Genomic DNA, 16414 nt, shown 5'->3' on the forward strand with positions numbered 1-16414 from the left:
CCAATAGGCCGTCCGGGCCGGGACTTTTCCCTGACGGGCAAGATTCAAGTATACTTTCTATTTCTGTGTCCGTTGCCGGAGCCATCAAATTACTAGTTTCCGTTGCGTTTAATTTAGGGCGATTGAGAGCGTTCAAGAAGTTATCTAGTTCAACTTTTGTTTTTTGTGGAGTGGGGTTTCCCCCTATGCCACTTAAGTCATACAGTTCTGTGTAGAATTTCTGAAATTCAGTAGCTATTTCTGCCGTCGATGATACAACTTCACCTGTTTTTGTTTTTATTGTTGAGATATGGTTTCTTGCGCGCGCTTTTTTAATGAGGGCAGTCATAAACTTACTACCTTTGTTGCCGTGTGCATAGACTGTAAGTTTAAAGAATAAACGCTTTTTGTTAAATCTGGACTCCAAGCAATTTTTGAGATCGCATCTTAAAGCTATCAATTCCTCTAAATTATTTTTGGATTGGGAGTTTTTTACTTTTTGTTCTAGTTTTACTATTTGGTTGTTTTTGTTGCTGTTTCTTCATCCTTGTCCCTAGTGCTGTTTCTTCATCCTTGTCCCTAGTGCTATCAAGAGGCCTCTTGAGAAAGCCTTGTGGGCTTGCCATATAATGGGTATTTCTATGTCGTCTTTTGAGTTTAATTGAAAGTATTCCTCTATTAGTTTGGACAGTCGTGTCCTTTCTTCTTCTGAATCTAGTAGAGATTCATTTAGCCTCCATCTCCATTCTTTTGGTTCAGTTTTACCGAACTTGATATCTAGATGTAGGGGGGCATGGTCTGATATGGTCATTGCATCGATATAGGCTTTTCCTACCTGTGGTAAAAGGGTATATGATACAAATAGGTAGTCAAGCCTCTGGTGGGAGGAGTGGAAGGAGGAGAAGTATGTAAAGTCCTTGGTGGATGGGTGCAAGCACCTCCAAGCGTCAGTAACTTCCAGGTTCTGGAGCGCTCGATTTATAGTCCTAAGTTTCCTCCGCGAGACCTGGAAGCGACCTGTTGAGGTGTCCAGTAGGGGGTTCAGGGTTAGATTCCAATCCCCTCCAACGACTATCAGGCCCACAGCAAATTGTTTTAGGATCTCTAGTTGATTCATTAACCAGGGCACTTGGTCAGAATTGGGTGCATATAGGTTTGCGAAGGTTATCTTCACATTGTTTATTGTGCCTTTCAGAAAGATGACCCTCTCCTCCCCATCTGCATATTGGGCTTCGTATTTGAAGATGATGGACCTGTGAAAAAGGAAGGAAACCCCTTTTGAAGCCGATGTGGGATGTGGGTTATGGTACTCTTGCGGGAAAAGCCTCCCGGGGAGTGTCATATGTTTGTTACCCTTGAAATGGGTTTCTTGGAGAAAGAGGACCTTTGTATCATACCTTTTTAGTAGTGCCGAGAGGTTATGCCTCTTGAGAGGTGAATTCAGGCCCCGAACATTGAACGTAGAAATGCGGGTGGTATGCATTTTCAGCCTAGGAGGGGGCTAATGTAGAGAAGAGCTCTGTTCTTGGCTTGGAGTGCTGAAAATAAAGGTTAGAATGTGAATACACAATAAACGACTTTATCAGAGGGGTAGTCTGGAGGGTCTCTCTCCAGAGTAATAAGAGGGAATGAGAGGGCGAGGAGCGGGAAGGGGGTGGGGAAGGGGCAAAACGGAAGGATAGAAGACAGTGACTGAAAGACAAAAGGGGAAGGAATAACTTGTATAAGTAACTTTGTGTTACCCTCTATAGGTATTTTTCCTCCACGAGAGTAAGTATACACAAATATGGAGGGGGGGGGGGAGATATGCAGCGTTATGAGCTGAGTTTATATCTTAACTGGGCTTTTAGCCTGATCGGTACAGGCACCACCGGGGCCCAGTAAATTATTCCTGCTCGGGACGAGCAAGGTAACTATAATCATTTAAGATAATTGCGGTGAGTGTGCATGACCTTAGAAGAGCACAGTAGATTAACTATTTAGAATGTCCTCTTGTGAACTGTCCTATGAAACAAGTAACCATTTTGGTTGCCACCTGGGTAGAACGCCTAGTCGGTCAGAGATATTAAGTGATAGGATCAGCGTCCAGAGTATCAAGTGTCATTTGGTGTAGTTTCCTCTCTGCTCTTCTTCTTTTTGCTGTTTGGAGATTTCTGGTTTCTGACCAGTTGCCACATCTCTGGCGTGGGCAGTTGTGTAAAATTTTGTAGCTCTGGTAAGGGTAACAAGCAGGGTAAGTAAATTGGATCGACTCCCAGGTGTGGCCAGCAGTTCTGTAGGTCTTCTGGGGAGCGTATGTTAAAGCGCTTGCTTTTGTAGTTGAAGCCCAGGCCGAAGGGGAACAGCCACGCATATTTTATATTTTTTTGATTTTAGGACATCTAGTAGCGGTCTCAATGCCCTTCTTTTCGTCAATGTGGAGGGGGCCAGGTCCTGGTAGATTTGGATCATAGTACCTCCATACTGTAGATCTTGTGAGTTTCTCGCTGCCCTCAGAACCGCCAGCGCATCTGGGAAAGATAATAATTTGCAAATTATATCCCTGGGTGGATCAGTGATGGCTGGGACTGGTCTCATTGCTCGGTGAATTCTTTCAATGACCATAGGAGTCGCTTTGTCAGGCCCTACTAGTGAAGTGAAGATTTCCATAGCAACTTTTTCAAGGGCTTCTGTGGCCCAGGATTCAGGGAGTCCTTTTAAACGCACATTGTTACGTTTGTTACGGTTTTCTAAGTCCTCTTGTAGTAACAGAACTCTATTTAGCTGGTCATGGTGGTCTTTCAGAGCTTGCACCATTTCTAGAGAGTGTGTTGTAATACAGGAAGTGGAGTTCTCTAAATCGTCTATCCTCCTTCCCATGCTTCTGACTTCCTCCTTTATTTCATTTAAATCAGCCATAACAGGGCGAAGAGCTGAGGAGAATAGTTCCTTCATAAAGCCCTTTGAGACTCTTTCGCCGTCCTCCTCATCTGATGAATCTTCCATCTCCCTGTCGGCAACAGTTGCAGCGGCGGTCTGCTGGGATGGCGCCATCTTGCTTACTGCATGAGGGGAGCGAGCGGTCCGGTCTTTCAGAAATCGTTGAAGGTCTGATTGTCCTCTGGCTGGGCGAGGGGTGCCCTGGAGGTCTCCCCCTTTTTCTCTGCCTGTTCTGACCATTTTCTTTAAATGATTGCTGCTGGAAAGGGCCCCGGAGTGTGCTGTTGCAATGGGGTTCTGCAATCAAGCAGCCATTACACTCCGTGGTCAGGCTCTGCCTGGGGGCAGTGAAAAAATTAAGAGTTGACTTTCTTTATGAGAGTCTATAGTGTAAAAAATTGTTATAGTTTGGAACTTAAGGTTTGCACTGTAGGTTCCGTAAAAATTAGAGCGGGTCTCTTGTATGCTGAGTGTTCAGAGATTAGTGGGCTCCCCTTTATTTGTTCAGCCTCTATCTCCTCTCAGGGAAGGTAAGATGGTGGTGAGGCTTCTGGCGGGAAAAAACTTGCCCCTGTGGTGAAGAAAGGGGGGGAGTGGGGGGAGAAGATGGCGAGGAGGCAGAGGCTGCTTGTGTTATCATCTTTAGCTTTTCGTCCCAGAAAGAAGCTGCCTCGAATCTGATAGGGCACCTCACTCTTCTTGTTGGTTGCCCTGCTTTGGGCCGTCTCCCTCCTCCACTTCCCCGCTCACCCGTCCGGACGTCTCCCTTAGCTGCTCCGGTGGAATCGGGTGCCCGCTGAGTTGGTAAGTACAGCCTGTCCCGCTCTCCCTTACCCTCGCTCACCTCGGGGAATGGAATCGTTGCCCTGCTTTGTCTCTAGTAGGTTTCCTCTGGGCACTGCGCTCCTATGAACGACGCGCTCCTTCTCGGCACCCAGAATGGCCGCAGCTTGTCTCCGGTGCACGGTCCCGATGTTCGGGTGCAGATCGGTCCGGTGTCGGGTCTTTCCCAGGGTTATCCCAGCCTGCAGGGATATCAGCTGTAGCTCGGAGGTGTCGCTGAAAGTCCTAAAGGTGTCGGGGAAGGTCCATAATATCCCCTCTTGCTCAGGATCTCCGGAGCCGTGCGACCGTCCGTTCTGCAGGTTAGGCCCCCCCCCCCCCGAGTTGTACCTGTCTGTCCCCAAAACACTGACAGACTTGGGTAGGGTGCAGAGTGCAGATGGTTTACCCCTTGCGTTGTCGATGAGGTATCCGACACCCAAACAGAATGAGTAGTGTGTGGACACATGGAGTCCACATTGCTATGTCACTCGCAGCACCTTGTGCCACACAAGGTGTTTGCTGAGATAGAGGCTGACCCAGGGCCCGCTCACATACTTCGCACACCGAGTATTGCTGAATTGTGGAGATGTGTAGAAGTGCTGGGCTGGAGTGGACTCCACTTTATGCCCACGGGGTTTATGACCACCTGACGGAGGTGGCAAAGGATTGGAATGAAGATGGAACGTCAATCTATTATCAATTCTCAACAGCATTGTGGGTTATTGCCCACACTTTCAAAGAGGGTCGCTGCCTGGCCCTGCCAACCCTCTGCAGTGTGTGCCTCCGGTTCCTCCTCATGGCAGATGCACTTATAAATAGAGGGGGGGGGGGCAGCATGTAACCCAGGAGAAGAGGCAGCGGTGTGTCCCGCAGGCAGTGATTGTCCTTGGTTGCAGATAGTGTGGTGCTTAGCTAAGGTGTGCCTTGCTAATGAGGGTTTGTCCAAAGTAAAAATTGTTAGGGGGGGGGGGGGGCAGACTCTTGCCCCTATTGTGGCTTAATAGTGGGACCTGGGAGCCTGATATGCAGCCCTGCATGTTGCCCCTCGCCTGCCCTATCTGTATCTGTGTCGTTTCCATCAGTTTCGCAGGTTTTGAAGATTTGCACACATGAAAACCTTAGCGGAGCATGGGTCATATATAAAAATGCTCGAGTCGCCCATTGACTTCAATGGGGTTTGTTACTCGAAACGAACTCTCGAGCATCGCAGAAAGCTCGACTCGAGCAACGAGCACCCGAGCATTTTGGTGCTCGCTCATCTCTAATGACGATCAATCAGCTGGTGGTAATTAGTTTTTAATTATTACATGCATATAAACTTTGAGTGTGGGTAGTTTGAGCTTGAGAAAGATCCTATCTGGATATAAACGTCGCCGTTACTACCTGGTTTTGCAGTCCATGTTGTTGTTTTTCCTACTGGAACCATAATGGAATAAAGTTCCTTTTTATTCATCTTGCTGCCGTGGATGCTGCCTCTCTATGTATGGATTTCTCTATGTGGGAGAGTTTGTAAGGAAACACACATCATCCCAGCACCATTGGTCACATAGGAATTTATATAGACGCTACATTCACAGGTCTTCTTACATTTTACTCCGCACCTTAATACTAATGACTGGAATCCTACATTTACCGGCCAAGACTCTGATCTATTGACTATTTAGTGTGAGTCACGAAGAAGGGAGAATTATTACCAAAACATTTTTTAAGCGGACAGTAACCGCCTGTTACACTACAAAAGGGTCCATATCCGAAAATGAAAAATTCCCATCCCCTCTGTGCAATCCTATCGCTTCAGATGCAATTGTACAAAAGACGAGGATTTCCACAATCAAATTCCCATCATCCTAGGAATAAATGGAGCCGATGAAGTTTCCTGACAGCGGAACAAGTGAGGCCGGGTGAGCCGTCATTCTTTATGCTTGTGGGGACAACATTGAATTTATGGTTTTTGATTTTTTTACTTTCTTTCACGTTTTACAGAGCGGTTTTTGTGAATAAAAACTGAATTTCCACACTTGGTGCATTATTACTTTGTCATGCTGGTGTAATTTATATAGAATGTTATCCTTTACCGCAGATTCTGATTGCAGCGATACAATAAATAGTAACAAAACATAGAAACATAGTAAATCCACGGAGTTCAGCCTATCACCCCAATATTGATCTACAGGAAGGCAAATATACCCAATGAGGTAAAAGCCATTTTTCCTTATTTTAAATGGAAAAAAAAAATTCCGACTCTGAGTCTGGCAGCTAGATCAGCGATCCCGGGATCCCGACCCCTCTGAAGCAAACTAGTGACTATAACCAGTAATCTTGTTGCACTCAAGAATGGTATCCAGGCCCCTCTTGTACTCTTCTAGTGAACAGCATCACATCATCAGGCAGAGAGTTCCATCGTATCACTGCTCTTACAGTAAAGAACCCATTCTATGTTGCTTAGAAACCTTCTTTCCTCTAGATTTAGAGGGCGCTCCCTTGTTACAGTCACAGTCCTGGTAACAGACAAAATATTATAACCTGTCAGGGTATAAGTGAGATGTACAAATGTAATTCACAGTCGGGATGCTGCTTGCATTTCAGATTTTCTGCTTTATTAATAAAATGTGCATTTCACAAATATGGAGAACGTGTTTTGGTTTTTATAAAACCTTGTTCACCTCTACATAATAATCTAACAGACTCCCTTAAAAACTAAACCTTTAATTAATTCAAAACATTTGTGAGTTTAACCCCTCGTTAGTGTGCAACATTGACTGCCTTTCACTCGTTGCTTCCCGTTAGCTCCGACGTTCAGGGCATCACATAGGCGCATGGTGTGGTATGCTAGATTCATTGATGACAGTCATCATTTGGGATAGGGCAGAACCTCCAGCTAATGAAGGAAGCACAGATATATCTGATTTTGCAACGTATATAAATAGCAATCCTGTCAATTTGCAATGGTTGATTTCCCACAATGACAAAGAACTAGGTTATTCAGAAAAGAGATGGCAGGGAACGCCGTACGGCATGCAGAGAGGAGCCACCCCAGACATACATTAAAAGCGATCCTGACAGGGACAAGAGCCTGCACAAAAGAATCCACATTTATTGAAGCAAAGGCGGAAATAAAGGAAAGACTCATGGAAAGAGGATATAAAAAACCAATGCTCAATAAAGCATGTAATAGGATAGACACCGCAAATAGAGATACACTTTTGGTAGAAAATAAGCATAAAAATGAAAGAAAAGGGTTAAATTTTTTTCTACATCTTTTAATACTTTAATGTGATCAAAAAGATTTTTCATAAATATCTACCAATTTTGCGGCAGGATGAGACAAGGGATAAGATCCTGGATAAAGGTGTGATGTGTGTAGCCAGGAAGAACAGAAATCTGGGAGATTCGCTAAGGACAATTACTCGATCGAGCATTGTCCTTAGCGAGTATCTCCCCGCTCGGGAGCAAAAGGTTTGGCTGCCGGCGCGGGTGACAGGTGAGTTGCGGCCATGAGCAGGGTGGAGCGGGGGGAGGGGAGGGCGGGGGGGGGGGGGGGAGAGGGAGAGAGAGATCTCCCCTCCGTTCCTCCCAGATCTCCCCCACCGCCGGCAGACGAATCTTTGCTCCCAAGCGGGCAGGAACTCGCTAAGGGCAATGCACGATCATCTCTGCCTAGTACCTTTAATTCAAAGATAAAAGAATCTCACTGGCTGAGTATAAATGGGTTTTTCGGATGCGGTAACTCGAGATGTGCTGATGTCATCTGGCCACTAAGAAAAATACATTCTAGGACAGTGAAAAATCTAAAGAGTACAAAATAACGAGCTTTATTAATTGTGATACAACTAATGCTATTTGTATCATCTCAGGCACGGAATGTAACAAATACTACATAGGATGCACGATTCAATAAGAACGGGGATTGTTGAACATGTAAGACACATTAATAATGGCACCATCAATCGCTCGGGCGCAGTAAGACGCTTTTTAGAAGAACATTCGGGTAGTTTAGAAAATGTTGTTTTCTATGGTATATAAAAAGTATCCAGCAAGAAGAATGGTGTAATTAGCCAGGAGCAGGTGATCAAAAGAGAAGCATATCGGATACTAAGGCCTCCTTCCCACGAGCGTGACGGGCTCCGCCGCGTAATATTACGCAGTGAAGCCCGTCACGGCGCCCCCCAGAGCCCCTATACTTACCAGCGGACGATAGCGTGAAGACGCTTCCCCGCCCACCGCCGTCGCGTCGTGTGACACGCCCACTGCGTCACGTGACGCGGCCGGCAGTGTCACGTGACGCGCCGGCCGCGTCAAATGACGCTGCGGCCGCGTCAAATGACGCTGCGGCGGTAGGCGGGGAAGCGTTTTTTCACGCTATCTCCCGCTGGTTACAGCGGGAGATAGCGTGAACGGACGGCTTCCATTGACTGCAATGGAAGCCGTCAGCGCGTACAGCCCGTCCTCACCCGCAGCAAATAGAGCATGCTGCGGGTGAGGACGGGAGAAATCGCGGTGCGTAATTCCGCATCGTGAGCATTGTGCTATTAGGTTCAATAGAACCTAATAGCAGGGGGCCACGCAGCGGATTTTTGCCGCGAATTTACGCGGCGTAAATCCGTTCGTGGGAAGGAGGCCTAACACTGGATACAAGGCTTCCCAGAGGGGTGAATCAGAGGTCTGATCTGTTTTATATATGCTAGCATCCATTTCTTCACTATTTATAGAATAGGATTTGCATATCGTGAAAATCAGCGAAGGCAGCTGAATTATCTGATAATGTGTATTCATGTATTTATATAAAACATCAATATGTGATTCTTATTGTAAAATAACAGAACTCTAATCAATACAAGGATCTCTTCCAGGACCTGTTTACACCCAGGACTACGACGGTAACAAGAGGGCATCCGCTACGTTTAGAGGAAAGCAGGTTTCATCACCAACATAGTAAAGGGTTCTTTACTGTAAGAGCAGTTAGACTGTGGAACTCTCTGCCTGAGGAAGTGGTGATGGCAAAATCCATAGAGGAGTTTAAGAGGGGACTTGATGTCTTTCTGGAGAGGAAGGACATTATAGGTTATAAATCTAAGGTTATTTGTTAATCCGGGTATACAGGCAGGTAGGAACTATTAGGGGTTGATCCAGGGAACAGTCTGATTGCCATTAGGGAGTCGGGAAGGAATTTTTTCCCGAAAAGGGCTAATTGGCTTCTGCTCTTGTTTTTTTTTGCCTTCCTCTGGATCAACAACACAGGAGGATAAACAGGCTGGACTAGATGGACATTGTCTTCATTCGGCCTTATGAACTATGTAACTATGTAATCTATCTGCATGTTAAGCCAATAGATGATGTAGAATGAATAGCGGTAATATGAAGATCGTCACCTACAATGGCCCATAATAATAGTACATAATAATCCATTGGAAATAGAATGGATACCCAATGATATTTACATTAGATTCTCATATAAAGGTAATTGAAATCTATAAGACCGGTTACAACACAAGCAGCGGCAGGATTTTACCAACTGCTATAAGAAGAATAAAATCCAGAAACAGATTATGCCAACAAGTTACTCAGATATGTAATCAATTAATTTCCAAACGAAATCAATGTTATTCTAACAATTTTATTAGATTATGTATAATTAATTCATTTGTGTATGTATATGAATTTACTTGATATCTAATAGTACCATGTGATGCCATGAACGTCGGAGCTAACGGGGACCAACGAGTGAAAGGCAGTCAATGTTGCACACTAACGAGGGGTTAAACTCACATTTGTTCTTAATTACATTTGTACAAGAAAGCCAAAGAAAACGGTGACTAATTAAGTCTTGCAAGATACGCCTGCAGAGAGGAACAGGGAGCAGAAGCCGGCCAAGGTGGGATTGATATCTCTATTTGAGCTCTATAACTGATATGCAATCTATTACGCCATGCTTCTAGCTGACTTGGAGGGCTTTGCCAGGCCTGCGGCTGCCACTGGTGCTCACCAGCTCCTTATAATCACCTAATGGAATCCTGATGGACTGCTAGCCGCTCCCTGACTATTGAGGTGCCTCAGCATCTAGGGGAGTGTGTGGCAAGGACTGAGATTAGTGAATTAGGGAAAGCCCTTTGTGCAGAACCCATTAAACTCCCCACCTACACCTTTCCAACTCAGGTAAGTTGTTAATCGAAGCTTGTCAGATGTCAGGTGATCCAAGAGGTTTATACATAAGTGGTAACTTGGAAGATCCGGTCCGGCACAGTAGTCCATATCAGGGAGCGAACATTTACATTCAATCACCACAGAAAGTGAAAATATAAATCTGAGATCGGGCAGATATTGTCAGAACAAATACATAAGATCAGACTTAGAATTCACGCCTAACGGAACCCGGGCACACAACTCCATAATCCAGGAAACTCATGTACCAATAGTTTCCTGTGCCAATCCCCTCCCCGGGAAGGAAATGGCTATAATGTACAAAGAACCCATATTGCCTGAATGACATCACAACATTTCATCCAAAACCGATTCAATATGTCTTCTAAGGGTTAATCCTTCCTCTCAGGGAGGTGATTGGCTCATAAAACCTTTCCTACGTGAGTCTTACTGGATTACGGAGATATGCGCCCGGGTTCTGTTAGGCTTGAAGTCTAAGTAAGATCTTATGTATTCCTGTTGGCAGTATCTACCTGATCTGTAAATGTTTGCACCCTGATATGGGCTATTATGTCGCAGCAGATTTCCCAAGTTGTCACTTATGTATAAAACTCTTGGCTCTCCTGAAATCTGGAGTGTTCAGAGCTCATCTGAGTGTGAAACATGTAGGGGGTTTGTTTTATTGGGCTGTGCGCCCCAAGTTGTATAGTCCTGTATAAATAAAGTCTGATATGTTACACTGAAGTTGTAGAACCTTTCCCATGTGATCACAGCTGTATATTACTGTGTGCGACTCTTCCTAGTATATGACCCTATAGTGATGAGATGGAGGGGAGACGCCCTTGCTGGGCTCAGTGGTGGAATACGGTTCTTACCATTATCATTTATGAAAGGATCATTCTCAAAACCAAAAAATATCAACAAACTCCACAAAGTCCGGGATCCGCAGTGATTCCCCCCTCACTACTTATACACATAATGGGTACCAGCTCTACCTCATCTCTATCAGTTCTGAGGAAACATCATCTAAAGCAAGAAGAAAGATCGGCCCAAATACAAACATGTAAGTTATACAAGTAAACTTTTATCAACAGTTAGAAACAAGTTTAGAGACGCAGTTATATGTATCAGTGTGAAATATTCTATGTACACGGCTGATATAAAGGTGGGTTATCTGGATTATATTTGTTTCCGGATAACAGATGTTTATCGGTAATTACATACATTTCTTATTCATCATGTTTAGAAAAAACAGGTTTAAAAAATAGCTTCTCTCCTGTGTGAACTTTTTGATGTTGCAGTAAATTTGATGTGCGAGTAAAACATTTCCCACATTCTGAACATGAAAATGACTTCTCTCCTATGTGAGTGTCCTGATGTTTAACAAGGTCTGATTTCTGTGTAAAACATTTCCCACAATCTGTACATGAATATGGCTTCTCTCCTGTGTGAATTCTCTGATGTGTAACAAGATGTGATTTCTGTGTAAAACATTTCCCACATTCTGAACATACAAATGGCTTCTCTCCTGTGTGAATCCTCATATGTTTTACAAGGCGAAATTTAAAAGCAAAACATTTCCCACAATCTGTACATGAATATGGCTTCTCTCCTGTGTGAATCCTCATATGTTTTACAAGGCGAAATTTAAAAGCAAAACATTTCCCACAATCTGTACATACAAACGGCTTCTCTCCTGTGTGATTTCTCATATGTGTAACAAGATGTGATTTCCCTGTAAAACATTTCCCACATTCTGAACATACAAATGGCTTCTCACCTGTGTGAATTCTCTGATGTTTAACAAGCTCTGATTTCTGTGTAAAACATTTCCCACATTCTGAACATACAAACGGCTTCTCTCCTGTGTGACTTCTCTGATGTTTAACAAGCTCTGATTTCTGTGTAAAACATTTCCCACATTCTGAACATACAAACGGCTTCTCTCCTGTGTGATTTCTCTGATGTGCGACAAGGCCTGTTTTATGAGTAAAACATTTCCCACATTCTGCACATACAAATGGCTTCTCACCTGTGTGAATTCTCTGATGTGCGACAAGGCGAGATTTATTAGTAAAACCTTTCCCACATTCTGAACATGAAAATGTCTTCTCTCCTGTGTGAATTCTCTGATGTTTTACAAGGGCTGATTTATAAGTAAAACATTTCCCACAGTCTGAACATACAAACGGCTTCTCCCCTGTGTGAATTCTCATATGTTTTACAAGGCCTGTTTTATAAGTAAAACATTTCCCACATTCTGAACATACAAACGGCTTCTCTCCTGTGTGAATTCTCATATGTGTAACAAGGCCTGTTTTATTAGTAAAACATTTCCCACATTCTGAACAGATAAATGGCTTCTCACCTGTGTGAATTCTCTGATGTGCGACAAGGCGAGATTTATTAGTAAAACATTTCCCACATTCTGAACATACAAATGGCTTCTCTCCTGTGTGAATTCTCATATGTGTAACAAGGCCTGTTTTATTAGTAAAACATTTCCCACATTCTGAACAGACAAATGGCTTCTCTCCTGTGTGAATTTTCTGATGTGCGACAAGGCGAAATTTAAAAGCAAAACATTTTCCACATTCTGAACATGAAAATGTCTTCTCTCCTGTGTGAATTCGCATATGTTTTCTGAGGCCTGTTTTATGAGTTAAACATTTCCCACATTCTGAACATAGAAATGGCTTCTCCCCTGTGTGAATTCTCTGATGTTTAACCAGGTCTGATTTCTGTGTAAAACATTTCCCACATTCTGAGCATGAATATGGCTTCTCTCCTGTGTGAATTCGCTGATGTGTAACAAGATGTGATTTCTGTGTAAAACATTTCACACACTCTGAACATGAATATGGCTTCTCCTTTCTGTCAGCTCTTTGAGGTTTTCTCCTTCTGTGAAATTTAGCAGTCTGTGATGGATCAGAAGATGGGACCCGGATGAGAGGATCAGATGATGGGTCTTTACTGTGAAGGGCTGAGGAGATATCTGGGATAATGGCAGGTTCTTCATATGTAGCATGTATGATACCACAATCCTCTGCTTTACAATCTGCAGATATCAGACGTCCCTCTGAGCTCCCGGTACCGTCATCTGCCAAGAATAAAGTTAATTTCTTTTTCATATTATAGATCTTAAAAATGATCCTGACAGAGCAAGGGAGTGAGGATCATTCACTTATAGAAGTCACTTGGTTTGCAGCTCACTTAACCACCAAGTGATTGGCAGTGCAGAAAACATCACCAAAAACTACAGTTGTGAATTGGGACTTACAAGTAACTAATTCTGGTTTTCATCAATAACATGGGGGTCCTGGGGGGTCTGAAAAAGGGTCATGAAGAGTAATTTGCAGCAGAGTCCCCCACAAGGCCCGGGCTCCTGTCCCCGGTAGATCTCCGAGCCCAAGCTACAGGAATAGTATATTCCATACAGATGGAGTTCGGCCATTTCTGCACCAACATTAGTTTCTGGTTTCCATAAAGAACTCATATAAAATCTCCCATGAAGCCGGATGTCAGTAACACACGGTGTGCAGCAAATACAGAACTGCTCATCTATAAGACAGCTTGGTACATACAGTAATTCTATATTCTGTCACCTCAGACCAGGACTAGGCCGGGGCAGGGAGGCATTCTGAGTATTGCTCTGGGGCCCCATGGCTTCTTTGTATGACCCTGGAGCCTATACACTTCATAGTCCCCTGTCATGCAGCAAGCTCTGCTCTGTAGACCTGCAGTCGGGCTGGGATACATCTGTAAAATGTGCCCTTAATGCGCTCGTCTGAAACTGGTCATAAAGGGGAAATACAGTTCCTGGTTCTGTATACATGTACACAGCTTGGCTCAGCTGCTGTATTTACGTACTAAGCTTGGTTCTGGTATTGCATCTATGTATATCACCAAGCTTGGTTCTGGTGCTGTAATTATGTTAGGGCCTTGGTTCTGATTCCTGTTAAATAGATAAACAAGGATGCAAGGACACATTGTGGCCGGTCACACACAAGCAGACCGTGCCCACCGACTGCGGCCTATCGCCATGTAATTATGCCAGTATTTTGTGTGGCCAAGTGCACTGTGTGTTTCCACCCTTAACCCCTTGAGTGGCACGCCCGGAAATTTTCCGGGACGAGCTCCACTGCTCATAGCGACATAGCCCGGAAGATTTCCGGGCTATGTATCACTATGGGAGCTGCAGAGCACAATGCCACAAGCTGTGACATTGTGCTCTGCCTGCACAGACCCACAGAGAACAAAGCAAGGGCTTTGAAAAACCAGCAGAAGATATTGCCGATATGCCGGCAATCTCCTGCTTTGTTTACAGGTTGCCATAGAGACCATCGGCTTGTCAGAAGCAAGCCGATGGTCTCTGTGGCAGGGAGAGCTAGTGCTTGGCTGTCAGAGGACAGCTAGGTACTAGCTCTTACAGCAGAGATCAGAGAAAACCCCCGATCTCTGCTGTGTTAACCCTTTACATGCTGCAGTCTATGTGACTGCAGCATGTAAAGGGCTGTCACCATCGGACCCCCGGAATGTGATCAGGGGGTCCTGATGGGTCCCTGTGGAAGTCCCCTAAAGGGACAAAAAAAAAAAAGTAAAAACAATTATAAAAAAAATAATAAAAACACTTGTCTCCCTTTACTTTGTAAAAAATCAAAAATACAATCACACATGTGGTATCCGTGTGCGTCGTAATGACCCAGAGAAGGAAGTTAATGCATTATTTAACCCCTTAATGACATGGCCCCTTTTTTTCTTTTTTCCCCATTTCTTTTTTTCCTCTCCCCTGTTTAAAAAATCACAACTTGTCCCGCAAAAAACAAGCCCTTATATGGCCATGTCGATGGAAAAATGAAAAAGTTATGGCTCTTGAGACGCAACTACAAAATTAGTTGAAATTCAATGATTAGACCATTTTAAAAAACCTGCCCTGGTGGGCACGACAGGGTGGTAGGAAACCCGCCACTCAAGGGGTTAAAGTGTGTTCACACACGGCAGATTGTGCTTCAGGTCCACACCAAAACCTGCATGACAATCCACACTATACGGTGCGGGTTATGGCACAGATCAGCAGCAGATTTCCTGCTTTTAATTGAAGGGGTGAAGTCTGAAGCAGATCTGCATCAAAATACACACCAGTGCTAAAGACTGAAATGTGATGCAGATTTGTTGTGGACTTTACCCACTACGTGTGACACATCCTTATGTCGGGCGCTACTCATGGGCCGGTGATATATTCCTGCCAGCCGGGCCCTGACCATTACACAGAGCCGCCAGGAGATATATTGGGCTCCCATATAATGGGATTAATGAGAGCCCCAGGGGACGGGTGGGCGGTGGTGTTGGCATCTTTAGTGGGAGGTGGGGAGTAGAGTAACCTGTCATTGACCACTGGGGGGCTCCTTAACCCCTTAATGACACGGCCTATTTTGGCGTTGAGGACCAAGCGATTTTTGGTACTTTTCCATCTCCATTTTTCAAAAGCCATAACTTTTTTATTTTTCCGTCGACGCGGCCGTATAAGGGCTTGTTTTTTGCGTGGTGAGCTGTAGTTTTTATCAGTGCCACTTTTGGGTACATAGGCTATATCGTAAAACTTTTAGAAATTTTTTTATGATAAGAGGGAGAGAAAACGCATCAATTCTGCCATAGATTTTTACAGCATTAATCATGCAGCATAAATGACACACTAATTTTTTTCTGCGGGTCGGTACGGGTACAACGATATCAAAATTGTTATTTTTTTTTAGGTTTTTACACTTTTTTGCAATAAAACCCCTTTTTTTTGGAAATCTTTTTTTTTCTCTATAGCCGCATTCAAAGTCCTGTAACTTTTTTTTTTTTTTTTATGTACGGAGCTCTATGGGGGCTTATTTTTTGCAAGACGAGCTGTAGTTTTTATTGGTACCATTTTGGGGAATGTACGGCTTTTTTGATCACTTTTATTGCATTTTTGGGAGGCAAAATGCTAAAAAGCATGTTCAACTTTTTGTACACGTCGTGTCGGACGCGTCAATACCAAATATGCTAATATTAAGAAAAGCACAAAAATGTTTTTACATTTTTTTTTACTCTTTTTTTACACAATGTGAGTCCCTCTGAGGGACTTGCAGCACTATGCCTATGATCGCTGTGATAAGGCATGGCAGAGCTACTGCTCTGCCATGCCTTATCGCTTATACAGCAATCATAGGCATTGGCAATACAGGACGACAGTGTCTGGCGTCTTGTTGCCATGGCAACAGGCCGGGCTCTCGCGATAACATTGCGAGAGCCGGCCGGAGACAGAGAGGGAGCACGCTCCCTCTTTGAACTCTTTCCCTGCCGCGATCTACTTAAATCGCGGCAGGGAAGGGGTTAACAGTGGGGGGCACAACTCCGATGCCCCCCCCCCGCTGTTGCAGCAGGACGCCGGCTGTGACTGACAGCCGGCTCCCGCTGCGGGATAGCGCGAGGTCAGTCATGATCTCACGCTATCCCAATGACATACCGGTACGTCATGTTGCGGGAAGTACGAGGCTCCCATGATGTACCGGTACGTCATATAGCG

The 16414-nt window shown here is 44.4% G+C and overlaps 1 protein-coding gene and 1 long non-coding RNA gene across 2 annotated transcripts in view; both read right to left on the reverse strand.

Moving 5' to 3' along the window:
- Positions 1-6298: 6298 nt before the first annotated feature.
- LOC136627343 (uncharacterized) lies at positions 6299-10301 on the reverse strand. Its single transcript, XR_010792777.1, has 2 exons — positions 8350-10301; positions 6299-7822 (listed from the first exon to the last, which is right to left on the reverse strand). It is a non-coding gene; the product is annotated as an uncharacterized lncRNA (long non-coding RNA).
- Positions 10302-10925: 624 nt separating this feature from the next.
- LOC136627332 (zinc finger protein 665-like) overlaps positions 10926-16414 on the reverse strand; it is a 35162-nt gene continuing 29673 nt past the window's right edge. The window contains exon 6 of the mRNA XM_066602346.1: positions 10926-12961. Coding sequence (XP_066458443.1) covers positions 11091-12961 — 1871 coding nt within the window. The 3' untranslated portion in view covers positions 10926-11090. The remainder of the gene's footprint in view (positions 12962-16414) is intronic.

This window comes from Eleutherodactylus coqui, chromosome 5 (assembly GCF_035609145.1).
Source record: "Eleutherodactylus coqui strain aEleCoq1 chromosome 5, aEleCoq1.hap1, whole genome shotgun sequence".
Lineage (NCBI taxonomy): Eukaryota > Metazoa > Chordata > Amphibia > Anura > Eleutherodactylidae > Eleutherodactylus > Eleutherodactylus coqui.